Source organism: Dama dama, chromosome 9, assembly GCF_033118175.1.
Source record: "Dama dama isolate Ldn47 chromosome 9, ASM3311817v1, whole genome shotgun sequence".
NCBI classification, from domain to species: Eukaryota; Metazoa; Chordata; class Mammalia; order Artiodactyla; family Cervidae; genus Dama; species Dama dama.
The window spans coordinates 82,350,867-82,365,908 of record NC_083689.1 but is presented as its reverse complement, the minus strand read 5'-3'; the positions used below and the strand labels follow the sequence as shown (position 1 = coordinate 82,365,908).

At 39.8% G+C, this 15,042-nt stretch overlaps 1 protein-coding gene across 5 annotated transcripts in view; it reads right to left on the bottom strand.

The window, feature by feature from the left end:
* Positions 1-2,964: 2,964 nt before the first annotated feature.
* MSH3 (mutS homolog 3) overlaps positions 2,965-15,042 on the bottom strand; it is a 173,911-nt gene continuing 161,833 nt past the window's right edge. For all 5 annotated transcript variants that reach the window (XM_061151922.1, XM_061151923.1, XM_061151925.1 and 2 more), the window contains exons 23-24: positions 6,322-6,493; positions 2,965-3,479 (exon numbers count right to left, since the gene is read on the bottom strand). In XM_061151922.1, the coding sequence (XP_061007905.1) occupies positions 3,383-3,479; positions 6,322-6,493 (269 nt within the window). In that variant the 3' untranslated portion in view covers positions 2,965-3,382. The remainder of the gene's footprint in view (positions 3,480-6,321; positions 6,494-15,042) is intronic.

Below are 15,042 nucleotides of genomic sequence, written 5' to 3'. Positions count from 1 at the left end.
GAACAGGTTTCAAATTTGAGTGAAAGAGGCTCTTAATAAGTATACCAGGAAAACAGGTATAGACCAGGATGCCCCAGATTCACCCCAGGCAAACCAGAATGAATATCCCCGTAATGGCAATACGTCTCTGGACACTAATACAATAACAATAATCATCTATGTTCCAAAGAGGAACTGATGGAAATTACAAACTTAGAAACCACAGATGGTATTAATCCAATTTCTTTTTTCTCCCTACCCATGTTCTTGGTGTGAAACATCAAATGGCACTTTTATAATTACGTGGCACAGCAGTAATTAACATTGATCTTGGAACATGGGAAAGGTCAACATTAACTTGTCGACTGCAAGATTCAGTCTCGTTTTTCCTCTGGAATTCATGCAGTGAGCACCGTTTCACCAGCTGCCTTACCACTACCACCAAGACAACAAGCTCCACTTGGGCAAACTGTCAGAAGTTTTAATTTTTTTGTTTTAAGATTTAGGACACTTCTGTACAGATGTGGAATCCTTAGTGAAATAGTATCTTGATTATGAAGCGTCATTTCACTGGGTTTCTAATATGAAAAGGTTTGGTTGTTCTTTTCTATTTCAACAAATATTTATTGGGGTTCTATAGTATGCCATGCTTTGTCTAAATGATAGATTAAGCACAGGAGAAAGAGATCAAATGATTTGTCAATCCAATGAAAAATACCGTTTAGTCACTCATAATCAATGAGACTAGTGGTTCACAAACCAGACTGCACTTTAGACTGGGGAGAACTTTAAAAAAAAAATCCTGTACCTTGCCACATAAAAATCTGCATATGAATGCTCACAGCAAAATTCTTCATGAAAGCCAAAAAATGGAAACAGTCTAAATGTGTATCAGCTGATGAACTGATAACAAAATGTGATATATACATATAACCGAATAGATTTTAGTAATAAAGATGAATGAAGTATTGCTACATGGCAACTGAACCTTGAAAACAGTAAGCCAAATGAAAGAAGCCAGATACCAAGGACCACATACTGTACAATTCCATTCATATGAAATGTCCAAAAGAGCAAACTGAGAGAGACAGAAAGTAGATTAGTGACTGTCTAGGAGTAGGGATTTGGGGGAGGAATGGAGAGTAACTGCTAATGAGAATGGGTTTTGGGGGGTGATAAAAGTGTTCTAAAACTGACCATAATCATCAGAGAAATGCAAATAAACCACAGTGATGTATCAGCTCACACCTGTTAGGATGATAACAAGCAGTAACAAGGCTGATGAGAGTGCAGAGAGAAGGGAGCCCTTGTACCCTGTTGGTGAGACTGTAAACTGGTATAGCTATTATGGACAACAGTATGGAGGGTGCTTAAGAAACAAAAACTAGAACTACCATATGATCCTGCAGTCCCACTTCCAGGTATGTAACTAAAGGAAATCAACTCAGGATCTCAAAGACATGACATCTAATGTTAGAACTGCAGCCCTCCTTAAGTTTGATGCCTGGAGTATGTACCCAATCAATCATCTTTATGCCAACCTCCACAACACGTGCACAACCATCATAACGAGGACTCTGATACAACTTTCCCTTCAATACCTCAGCGCCTTGGCTGGGAAGGAGTCTCATTCAGAAAGGCTGTCTGGCACGGCTGGTCTTCTTCCAAACTTGGAGGCAGGCCTGACCTCCTGCAAACCGGCTAGCTGATATCCTGCTTTATGTTAGGGAATCTACCTTGCAACTTTCCACATTGTCACTTGCCAGACTCTGGGGACTGTCACTGCCTGGACACACTACTCCTGAAACCCTTACCTGCTTGAATGTTGACCCTGACCTGGGAAAGCCAGAGATGGCCCGGAATGTCCACCTGGACACGAGCAGTGACTGCTGGTCCCTGCAGCTCCCCAGCATGGGTGTGACAGTCCTGAATTCATCTCCTTTTTCTGCGGACCTGCCTTTACAGCACTATCTCTGTTAACATAAAACATTGAGGGTCTTACTGAGTATTGAAACATTGTTTAAAAAGTGCTGTTGTTTTTAAAATTTAAAGAGTAAACCCCAACTAACTCTATTTTGAGCTATTTTTGAGAATTTCATTATAGGTTAATGAAACATATAATGAGAGGATGGAGGAATCAAACCATATCATATTCTAACTCCATAAAGGTAGGGAATTAAAGGGCTGGAGTGCAAGTGACTCAAAAGTGCAGTGGTGGTCCAGCGGCTAAGACTCCCTGCTCCCGATGCAAGGGTCTGTGTTCGATCTGGTTAGGGAATTGGATCCCACATGCCACAACTAAGACCTGGCACAAATAAATAAATAACTTTTTTTTTTTTAAGTGAAGCAACCAACCACTATTCATCAACTTGGAGAGACTCAACTGACTGTTTCCAGGGCTCACTGTTAAGGCCACTGTTATGAAATAACCTAAAGAAGAAATCAGAAATATGACCATCAAATGTGTGGAAGGCGTTTCACTGAGTAAGAATGAAAACTGAGTGGGAAGCAGGATAGAGAACCTTTGTGCAAGAAACATAAAGCATATGAGAAGCCAGGTTTCAAGTACTATAGAAAGCTCAGGGACATAGATGATCATGTGTTACCCTAACCTTGCAGGGAGGGAGTGCTTTTATGAATCAACAAAGCTAAAAGTTATTTGCTGTATCAGAGAGTAGAAAGGTCGAAAGTGAGAAAGCTCAGTTCTGTGTATATGGGAAGAGCAGCAACCTTGGTTCCATAACTAAACCCCAAATTCAACAGGAAAAAGATCATAAGTTATAGCAAGTACTCATCAATGTTTATTACTTAAATGAATGACAAATAATTTCATCCAACAATCTCCAAATTGCTTAAAACTATGACAATATTTAACTTCTCAGATTTCATGACCTTGTTCTTTCTGTGCTCTAGTTTCTAAACAGCCTGACAATTCTATTTCTTTTCAAAAATTCTTCGGCTCACAGTGAATAAACTGGTGGTATCATAAAATTGTTTCAGTTCGAATAAAAGGTGTATTCCCACCAGACATTTCACCCAGCTGCAAATTTTCTGAACTGAAACAAATAAAATCATGCAGTACTTTTTATATCAGCCTCTAAAACTTCATGAACAGTACAGTCTACTTCCGATTTTACTTAGAAGCTTTTTATTTGAATCTTACCATCCATGAGATTTTCTAATGACATGATAGGAATCTTAATATTCAAAAGTATTTATATTTTTAAAAATCAGGATAGCAGGGTCCTACACAAAAGGCCTCCCTGTTTCTGATAGGAATATGCCACGGTCAGGCTTTACGCTCACATCACACAGAGATGGGCTGTTGCTGGAGAGTTGTTTTCACACAGTTGGCATTTTTAATTCTCTATTTTTTGGTTCCAAAACATAGCCTTCATTTTCATCACAAAGAGACGTCTGTAATTTCTTCTTCTGTCCACTTTTGCAAGCCTTTTGCATCATCTATCGTCCATAGCTTCGCAAAACACTTTAGCTTTTTCCTGGACAGAAAATAAAATACCATTTCTTTTATAAATGGAATTGTTAGGGGCCAGTCCATCCTATCAAAACTATGAAAAGTCTGTGATATTAGAATAGCAGGCAGGCTGTATGGTTAGGAGGCTATGGCGGGGAGCATCAGCCTTTTGGTGCAAGAAGTTTTCAGGGCGGCTGCTTTAATCAAGAGACCAAGGTTGCTGATCAGCTCCAGGCAGGGGATGGCACAGCTTCCTCCCTCTTCTAACTCAGCTGGAGGTTGTGTGTGCTCACAGGATGAAAAGTGAAACTGACTTAATGAAATAATGCAGGCTATTGGAAAAGTAAAATGCCAACATAACACAGACCTACTTTTCCTTCTGCAAAAACGCAATCCAGTTAAATAGTAACATCTTATGGAAAAACCTGAACGAACTTTTTGACCAACCCAATATTTAGGGTCTGCAGAGGGAATGTGTGAGTTCCAAACAAGGCTCTACCACCAACTAGCTGGGTGACCCTGGTTTCCTGGTTACCTCATTTGGCCTCATTTTCCCCAACTACAACATAGGATGAGAGCAGTACCTATTTCACACGGTTATTATAAGGGTTAAGTGAATTAATGTATGTAAAGCAATAAGAATAGTAGCTGGCTACAGTGTCTAGGCTGCCGCAAAGGACTGACTACCTAAACTTGCTGGTATCCACAGCAAGCACTCAATAAATATTAGCTATTAACAAACTCACAAGGATGCACCAGATTCAGTTTGGGTTCTGTGACCAATGAAATCGATGTGATAACCACTTTTAGTGAAAAAGGAAAAACCACAAATACAGTGTGTCCTGATAAATCATCAGATGCCATGCCAATGCAGCCTCTTCCTACAATTCTCTGTCTTGTTAAGCTAACTTTCTAGATTTTAAAATATAATATACTAGTTGGAAGAGCCAAAATATTTTTCCCTTCTTATTTTTTAATTAATTTATTTTAATTGGAGAATAATTACTTTACAATATTGTGATGGTTTTTGCTATATATCAGTATGAATCGGCCACAGTCTCTCCCCACCCTATCTCTCTGAGTTGTCCCAGAGCACTGGCTTTGGGTACCCTGCTTCATGCATCTAATTTGCACTGGTCCTCTATTTTACATATGGTAATGTACATGTTTCAATGGTGTTCTCTCAGATCATCCCACCCTCGCCTTCCCCCACTGAGTCCAAAAGTCTGTTCTTTACGTCTGTGTCCCCTTTGCTGCCCTGCATGTAGGACCCTGCATGCACCATCTTTCTAAATTTCATATATACGCGTTAATATATAGTAGGTGTCTTTCAGAAGAGTTAAAATACTTATAAAGAACCTGTGAATTTTACTACTCTTGCTTTATAGCCTGCAAGAACTTTCATATCTTACTGCCATCTTGCATCTTTTGTAGTAAAGTTTAATTCCAGTTTCTTTATGAAAAAAGAAAAATAAGAAGACAACAAGAGAGGATTTAAAGTTGTCTGTGGACTTTGAACAGAACTAAGGGCTAAGCTTACTTTTAAAATCTCATAGATGATCACTTTTCGCTCTAGAAAAATTGTATGTGAATCTACTTTGTAACAAGTAACTAGAATTAGCCCATCACTGATTGGATCACTTGTTTCTAATCTGGTGTTGTGGAAAGGATCCAGAAGAGAATGCCACCGGAGGAAACGACAAAGTGCTCGAGTATTCCAGCACTTTGGACCTGGCCCACCGCCTGTTACCATGGTAAGGTTAGGAGTGCGAGGCAGAAACACAGAGGAAGAAAGAAAAGAGGAGCTGGTTGCAGGACAATCAGTATGCAAGCTGGCAACTGTCTCTTTAACTAAAATATCAGGTGTTAATATTTCAATATTTAAATTGGTAATAATTCCCAGAACTAAAAAATATTCTTACAGCATAATGGCCAGCCAGGATGTTCTATCTGACTAACAGCCTATTTGCTCTAGATCACATGGTCATGCATGTGCCCTGCATTATTGCTCTGGTCCTGGACTCTTCAGGCAGAGCAGGGTGGGGTCAGAGGTGGGTGAGGAGTTTATGCTGTTTTAAAATATAATCTTATATTTGGGAAACAAAAGGCTGCAATTTATTATTTATTAATAGGATATTTTCCTACGAATATCTTTCTTCCAAAGTATGTTTCAGGTTTGTATGATGATCAGTTTATATACTGACTACATACTTGCTGGATGTCCAGGGTAAAAGTGCATTCACATAAAGCATTCTAGGTGATGGAGAAGTTTGTTTAGAATAAAAAGTCTGTCACAAACAAATCCACAAAGTAAATGATGTGCACAGATACTGACTCTAATCACCTAGCTCTGTGATACTGACTTTACCAAAAAGTTCATTCAGGTGTTTCTGTAAGATGTTATGTAAAAACCTAAAGAACTTTTTGGTTAACCCAGTATTATTATTTTCATTCACGTCCTGACAGAATTCTTCACTTTCGAATGCAACTGCTGCATATCTGAATGAGCATAAAAGAGTATAAAAGAAATACTCTAAATGTTATTTATATCTTGAGGTTTCCATTAGTAATATTCTTCATAAATGAGTATTTTAAGCAACCAATGTGTTGGTATACATTAAGGAGTTAATTCTTTAGAAAAATGATTGGAAAACCAACTTAACAGATAAAGATCTGACTAGAGAGGCCTAAATGAATTCACATGGGCTTTGGGAAGAACCATTTTCATTTTACCATAATTGAATGTTTCAGAATATTTGAAGAGGTGCTTGAAGGAAGATCTGATGTTCATTTACAGGACAATCCTCTTTCTGGGACAACTTGGAAGAGTTCATTATATATCAAAAATGCATCACAATCATTCTGACCTTTTCATATTTACTAATCCTTCCAGCTCTTTGGACTTGCTAGCTGCTTTCTTTAAAATTTCTCCAGGAACATCTGCTAGTTTAGCCACATTGAGTCCATAACTCCTTGCTGCAATTCCTCTGGTTATTTGATAAAGAAATGTGACAGAATCAGGGACCTGGTCTTCTTCACCTAAAAAATAAAGTTAAAAGAAAGAGAGAGATAAAGAAAACCATGCTTGAAAATTGAAAGAAATTAGAAGATTAAAGACAAAATAGAAATCTGTATAACTTTATTCAATTAAAATTTGTAATCTGAAAAAGAAATCTATTGTTCCTAATCTCTTGTTACCTTATCAATAATACATATCTAGAAAAAGGGTAAATATTGTTTTGAAAATGCTTTTGCATTTAGGATCTATCTTTTAGCTCAGTTAAAATGCTTTTTAACAATTATTCATTGTAAGTTAAGAAATATTTAGTTGTATGCTGCTTGCTAAAAATTTTTAAATGAACTTCTATACCCAAAAAAGAGTGATTTTGATACATGATATAATATAATTTCTCCTTTAAAAACAGTTTTGTTTTGGTTTTTTTTTTTTTAATGTTTTCTAGTGAAAGAATGTATTCACCAGTCTTGTATGTAATATACTCTGTAAAGTAACATATGTGAAGGATGTTTCCAAGAGTACAAGAAACAAAGCCACAAAAACAGATAAGGAAATAATACATGTTGCACAGTTTAAATAACAAGACGGAGAAATTCTGGCTTATTAAATATCCTAGTTAAAAAAGAGCTATACATATTAAAGTTGATACTGTTCACATGTGTGCATGCTAAATTGCCTCAGTCATGTCCAACTCTGTGCAGCCCTATGGACTGTAGCCCACTGGCTCCTCTGTCCATGGATTTCTCCAGGCAAGAATACTGGAGTGGGTTGCCATGCCCTTCTCCAGGGATCGAACCCCAGGTCTCTTGCATTGGCAAGTGGGTTCTTTACCACTAGCGCCACCTGGAAAGCCCATGGATGCTGTTTGGTACCATCCAAATCCCATTCAGACTGCCCCAACTATCAGAGCAACCTTCAGCTGTGTGCTATCTTTGGGAACTTCTGCAGCTGAAGAAAGCTGTTTCACCCAAGGTCACCTCCCATCTTGGGCAGCCTGTATCCAGTGGACTGGCTGCTACAGAGGTTGGTAGGCAGCTTCAAAGATGGCCACCAAAGATCCCCTGCCTCCTGGCGTCCATGTCCTTGTGTGATTCTCCCTCTCTGACTGTGAGTTGAACCAAGGGACTTGCTTCTAATGAATAGAATACGACAAAAATTATGGTCTGTCACTTTTGAGATTAGATTACAGGAGACTGTGGCCTGACTTGGGCACTCTCACTTTCTTCCCTGTTTGCTCTAAAGGGAGCCAGTGGCCATATTGTGGGCTGCCCTATGGAGGGGTCCACACGCAAAGAAACCGATGGCTCTGGTCAACAAGTCAATGAGGGTCTGGAGCCCAACCAACAGCTGTGTGAATGATCTTGGAAGTGGATATTCTGAGGTATGCCAACAGCATGTGAGAGGGCTGGGAAGTGGGTTGTCCCAGTCAAGCCTTGAAGTGACTGCTACCCGGCCAATACTTGGATGAAGCCTGTGAGAGACTGTGAGGTATTCAGCTTGGGTTCCTGACCCACAGGAATTATGAGATAATAAACAGTTGCTGTGCTAAGCTGCTATGTTTTAGGGGGAAATTTGTTATGGAACAATAGATAAAAAAAGGCATAAAAGTCTGGCTCTCTCACCTCAAGCTGAGGTGACTCTGAAGGACCAACCCCTGACCAGGCTCTCTGCAGGGTTGGCTGAAGTCTTACAACTGTAACGCAGCCCAGGAGAGCCCGGTCCTGCTCGGGTGTTGATGGTGAAAGTATTCCTCAATAAAACTCTTGACACTCAAATTTCAGAATCTGTTTCCTAGGGCACCAGTCTACCACCTAATACATATGCTTGAAGCTAAAACTTTTAAAGAATTGGGATATCATGAAGTACAATGTTCATTGGAAGGACTGATGTTGAAGCTGTAACTCCAATACTTTGGCCACCTGATGCAAAGAGCTGACTCATTGGAAAAGACCCTGATGCTCGGAAAGACTGAAGGCAGGAGGAAAAGGGGACGACAGAGGATGAGATGGTTGGATGGCATCACCGACTCACTGGGCATGAGTTTGGGTAAACTCCAGGAGTTGGTGATGATATGCTGTGGTTCATGGGGTCGCAAAGAGTCGGACACTACTGAGCGACTGAACTGAACTGAAGTACAGTAATACAAAGACAATGCTGTGAAGGTATTCAGAATGTGCCACTTTGGCATGCAGACTCTCTTGAGCTGAAGACAGTGAAGGTCCAAAAGACTCAGGAAGATCTTTCTATCTCCCCCTTCAATGGCCTAAAAGAATTTAGATGGGTAGAGGGGTGCTGGCTCAGAGACAGACTATTACCAGAGAGAACTTTTATCAGAATGACCTATGCATATGGCAAGACAAGCAATCTAATTACCAAATATCTGTTTTTCCCATTTTCCCATCAATTACCCTCCTCCTCTTTGAAGCCCCAGTCTCCTCTCCCATTCCTTAGCTCAGGACGGTAGAGAAGCCTCAACTGCCTCACTGGCCCTCATATTCTTCTGGGGCCCCTGTAGGTACATAATTAAATTTGCTTTTCTCCAGTTAATCTGCCTTATATTAATGTGGTTATTAGATCAGCCAAAGAACCAAGAACAAATTCTTCCTCCCCAACAGCTGCATACAGTATAATCTTCGATAAATCTAAAGCAGTTCAGGATTATGCAGCTTTTATTACAAACTTCAACGTAATTGCACTCTACTGCTAAAATGGCCAAGACGACCAGATTCACAGTGACTTCTGAAACCCTAGTATACTTATTATAAGTTTATCAGGAGCTTTTCTCACAACATTATTTCATTTGATAAATGTGTAAGCTTTACTCTTTTATCAGCTAAAAGCTAAAAAGCCCAAAGGCTGAACACAACAGAGAAAAAAGGATAATGGAAATTTCTTTAATCTCCTCTAAGAATTCAGCAACAGACAATAATACCTCTCTAAGGGTGGGTGCTAGAGGTGGGAGGTGAAAAGAATGCTGACACTCTCAGAATACATAGACCAAAACTCACATTGCAAAGCACCAAGAATATCCTTTACCTCCAAAGAAAACTAAAGGAACACAAAGAACAGGTGACGAAGTGGGTGGGAAAAGACTAGGAAGGAAGCATGTAGAAACCAGTGCCTGCTAACCTGGATAGTTTTTTGTTACCCTTCAATTGCTCCCAAGACCCAAAGCGAAGTGAACAGCAGTGGGGTATCAAAAAAGTGAACTTTCTTCATTTTATAATAGCCAGGACATGGAAGCAACCTAGATGCCCATCAGCAGATGAATAGATAAGGAAGCTGTGGTACATATACACCATGGAATATTACTCAGCCATCAAAAAGAATTCATTTGAATCAGTCCTAATGAGATGGATGAAACTGGAGTCCATTATACGAGTGAAGTAAGCCAGAAAGATAAAGAACATTACAGCATACTAACACATATATATGGAATTTAGAAAGATGGTAACGATAACCCTATATGCAAAACAGAAAAAGAGACACAGAAATACAGAACAGACTTTTGAACTCTGTGGGAGAAGGTGAGGGTGGGATGTTTGAAAAGAACAGCATGTATACTATCTATGGTGAAACAGATCACCAGCCCAGGTGGGATGCATGAGACAAGTGCTCGGGCCTGGTGCACTGGGAAGACCCAGAGGAATCGGGTGGAGAGGGAGGTGGGAGGGGGGATCAGGATGGGGAATACGTGTAAATCTATGGCTGATTCATATCAATGTATGACAAAACCCACTGAAATGTTGTGAAGTAATTAGCCTCCAACTAATAAAAAAAAAAAAATAATATGAAAAAAAAAAAGAACGAAAAAAAAAAAAAAAAAAGACAAATACAGACTTTATCACTTCAACTGGATTAGTCCTAACTGATGTTTTCACCTCCAGCCTCACCTCTATAATCCAGACTTTACAATGACCTTTCTAAAAATGAGATTAATTCATTTGTCAGTCCATCTGCCCATTCATTATCCACCCATCTATCCATCCACCCTTTACTGAAAGCCTGCTACAATATTGTATAGTAATTAGACTCCAATTAAAATAACGAAATTTAAAGAAAACAAAAAAACACAAATAGACAAAAGTAACCTATGGTTTTAAAGTCCACTTGAGGGAAGAAGAGGGGGTTTGTGCCTCAGAAGGGGCACAGGCTGGCTTTTGAAATGTACATAGGATTATATTTGTCGATCTGGGAGGTTGCTGTATCACTCTGTGCTTATTCAACTATGTAGTTATTAGCATATTTTTCTCTAAGCATGTTGTGCTTGAATAAAAAATTTTTTATAAAAAAAAAAAACTGAAAGCCTGCTAAATGCCACAAACTCCCCTCATTTAAACACTGCTTTGCTGACAGCTTTTTTCTTTTGCTTTATATACACATAATATGTATAATACGTAGTATATATAATATAGCTAGCTAAAGATGCTTCTTAAATATAAAATATAGCTAAATTATATCTGTTGCCCCAAAAGACTCATTAAAACATCTCAGGACAAACAACTGCTGAATTTATCATCATATGTAGTCTCTACTTTAGCAATGATTATGGAAGTTCTTGGTGGCCCTAGTGGTAAAGAACCTGCCTGCCAATGCAAGAGACATAAGAGATGTAGGTTTGACCCCTGATGGGAAGATCCCCTGGAGGAGGAAACGGCGACACACTCCAGTGTTCTTGCCTGGAGAATCCCATGGACAGAGGAGCCTGGCGGACTACAGTTCATGGGGTCACACGACTGAAGTGACTTTAGCACACAGCATGGTAGTTCTTAGAGCAGCATCAAGGTAAATAATGTGACCACTCTTCCATAATCACCTGAAGGAGCTGTATTATAGTTAGGTTCTACCCCGAGACTATCTTTCACCACTCTTCCATGGGGAGGAGAGGGAAGGAGTGGGAGAAGGGACAGAGAAAGAGAGGACAGGGCGTGTATATGTGTGTCTGTGTATAAGATGGAAAGGTGAAGGCAGAAAGAGCCAGGTCAGAGAGCAGATGGTAAACACAACCCACGTCTTTAGGCCTCAAATAAAAGCTCATGGTGAGGACTCTCCTTATAAGCTATGATCATTTCTTAAACGGATATTATTGAAAAGCTTATCTGACACTGCTTAGGGTCAGTGAAAGCAATCATTCAAGTTTCTCCTTGTTACAGGGAGACTTAGCACAACTGTCTTAAAGCAAAACTCCTCCAGGCGGTTATTAAACAGATGTGTGCTGATCAAATAGTTTCTGAGGTTCACTTTCAGGAGGGATTCCTAAAATTTATTAGACACGGATGAGATCAGGTGACTTGTCCAAGATCTTATGGACTGGAAGACACTAAAACACAGGTTTGTCACCTCTGGTCCACTGATTTATCTACCACCCCAAGGGAAAGAGATAAACATAGAGTCTTCAAAGTCACCCAAAAGGCCTTTGGGGAATTTACTGATGACCAATCGACTCTAATTTAGACAGAAAAGGGATTAGGTCAGCGGCAAAGGATGAAGCCTAGATACAGTCAGGGGTAACACTGGACATGAGCAGGCAATGGAGCAATGCTTCAAGTTTCTGAGAGAAAATGACTCTCAACCTAAAATTCTAGCGCTAGCTAAACTACAAATCCAGTGTGAAGGTACAATGGAGACATTTCCATTCATGCAGAGTCTTAAAAATTTTATCTCCTTTATTGATATTATTAGCAGCTTCTCCAAAATCTATTACACTTCTAAGAAAACCCTGATTTATAAAGGGATTAATTCCCTGAGAAACGCTGGACTGGATGAAGCACAAGCTGCAATCAATATTGTTGGGAGAAATATCAATAACCTCAGATATGCAGATGACACCACCCTTATGGCAGAGAACGATGAAGAACTAAAGAGCCTCTTGATGAAAGTGAAAGAGGAGAGTGAAAAAGTTGGCTTAAAACTCAACATTCACAAAACTAAGATCATGGCATCTGGTCCCATCACTTCATGGCAAATAGATGGGGAAACAGTGAAACAGTGACAGACTATTTTCTGGGCTCCAAAATCACTGCAGATGGTGACTGCAGCCATGAAATGAAAAGACACTTGCTCCTTGGAAAAAACGTTATGACCAACCTAGACAGCATATTAAAAAGCAGAGACATTAACAGCAAAGGTCCATCTAGTCAAAGCTATGCTTTTTCCAGTAGTCATGTATGGATGTGAGAGTTGGACTATAAAGAAAACTGAGCACCAAAGAATTGATGCTTTTGAACTATGGTTTCGGAGAAGACTTTTAAGAGTCCCTTGGACAGCAAGGAGATCCAACCAGTCCATCCTAAAGGAAATCAGTCCTGAATATTCATTGGAAGGACTGATGCTGAAGCTGAAACTCCAATACTTTGGCCACCTGATGCAAAGAGCTGACTCATTTGAAAAGACTCTGATGCTGGGAAAGATTGAAGGCGGGAGGAGAAGGGGACGACAGAGGATGAGATGGTTGGATGGCATCACCGAATCGATAGACATGAGTTTGAGTAAACTCCAGGAGTTGGTGATGGACAGGGAGACCTGGCATGCTGCAGTCCATGGGATCGCAAAGGGTCGGACACGACTGAGAGTCTGAACCGAACTGAACTAACTCCCTGACCATTTAACTCAGGGGATGGTGTCCTTATGTCTACTTACAAATGTTGATTCCAGTTAGTCTAGGCTGTTCAAAGTTATCCTTGCCATTCTCACTTCTAGAAAGTGGTTTACGAATGAGCATGGACACTGATTCACTTTGCTATGCAAGAGAAACTATCACAACACTGTAGAAGCAACTACTGTGGTTGTTTAGTCACTAAGTCCTTGTGTCCAACTCTTTCGTGACCTCATAGACTGAAGCCCACCAGGCTCCTCTGTCCATGGGACTTCCCATGCCCATGGGATTTCTCCAGGCAAGAATTCTGGAGTAGGTTGCCATTTCCTCCTGCAGGAGATCTTCCAGACCCAGGGATGGAACCTGCATCTCCTGCATTTCCTGCATTGCAGGCGGATTCTTTATCACTGAGCCACCATATTCCAAAAAAAATTAATTAAAAAAAAAAGAATGAGCATGTGAATCAATTCTGAAAATAAGACTGGACATTGATGAGATGCTAGTGGGCATCTAAGAAAAGTTCCGCTGCTCCTAAGAAAGAGTCACAGGAAATGCTCGTCCTTTTTCTTCCTTTGGACATTATCAATTCTGAATGTGATGTCCAAAAGAACTGCAGCCATCTTGCTACTAGTGTGATGATGAAGTTAGCAGAGCAGGAAGACAAAGCCTGGAGAACTGCAAAGAAGAGAACCTGAAGCCCACCCTTCCTGAAGTTCCCGTAACACAAGATTATATTTATCCTCATTGTCTGAGCCAGAGTGAGTCCAAGCATTCCGTTACTTGCAAGCAAATGAACAGAAGACAGGTTAAGAGACATCCCAGAATGACAGCAAGGCAGGTCTCAGGACAACAGCTGAGGTCTAGGGAGAAACCAGTTCAGATGAGCAGAAAGACATAGGGCTCCAGGAGGAACAACCCCAGTAAGAAAAACTCATGTGAAAACTGTCTAGAGAGGATAGATTCAACAAGAGACTCAAAACAATGAAATGAAAGAATAAAAACAATTAACTATGACCTTGGAGAAAAAAGTTGTAAAAGAAAGAAAACATACTTGTCTCCATATGTGCCTCATGAGTAAGCAATACCTACTGGAAATGACAGTGAACACAATGAATGCGAATGAAATAAGAAAAATGTGAAACTATTACACTAGGAGGAAAGGCAAAGGGAGGACTGAAGACCCTCATTTAACACAAGCAGTCAGTAATATTGTCAGGTTGGTGAACCAAGAGAAAGGAAAATAAGCACAGTATTTAGAACCAGGGAAGAGATGATGAAAGAGCCAAAAACAGTTGCCTTGGGATTGGAGGGAGGAGGGGCCGTGGAGGAAAAGAATGGAAGAGGGGACCACTGCTGTTAGCACAAGTCTTTAGCATTCTTTAGTTTTCCTAAAATTCTATTCATGAATAAAAATTTAAATCAATAGACTAAAAAGTCAAAACACTTAAGATGTAAGGGTCTGGGTTAGCAGTTAGTTCACATCAAATGCTTACCACTGACCCTCTCCTGTTGGTGAAATCTGTTTTGTTTATCCCATGGAGTTTTAGCTTATAAGCTCCTCCTGTCACTTTGGATGCAGATGAATAGATGTGAAACTGTTTCCATGAGAGAATTTATGGTGTGTTTTTAAGATTGCATGGTGGTGAAAGGCAAGGATTGCTTAACATCGTATTTATCTTAGGTCCACTGCTTTGTTTTATTTGGGCCAGTTGCCTGATTTCTTTTTCAGGTCCATCCTTACTCATTACTTTTCCAAAATAAAATCTGGACTATGAAGTATCTTGGATAATGGATTTTCCATTGTAGCACACCAACTGTATAAACCATCACTGGCCCACAGGCTGGTGGCTTAAAAAAAATTACTACTGAGCATGGGGAAAAATGCTAAAATCTACTACATTACTAACAGCACTTGAATTTTTTTATTGGCTAATGACGTTCTTTTTTCATGAAATGTTTCATTGCTGTGACATGAGT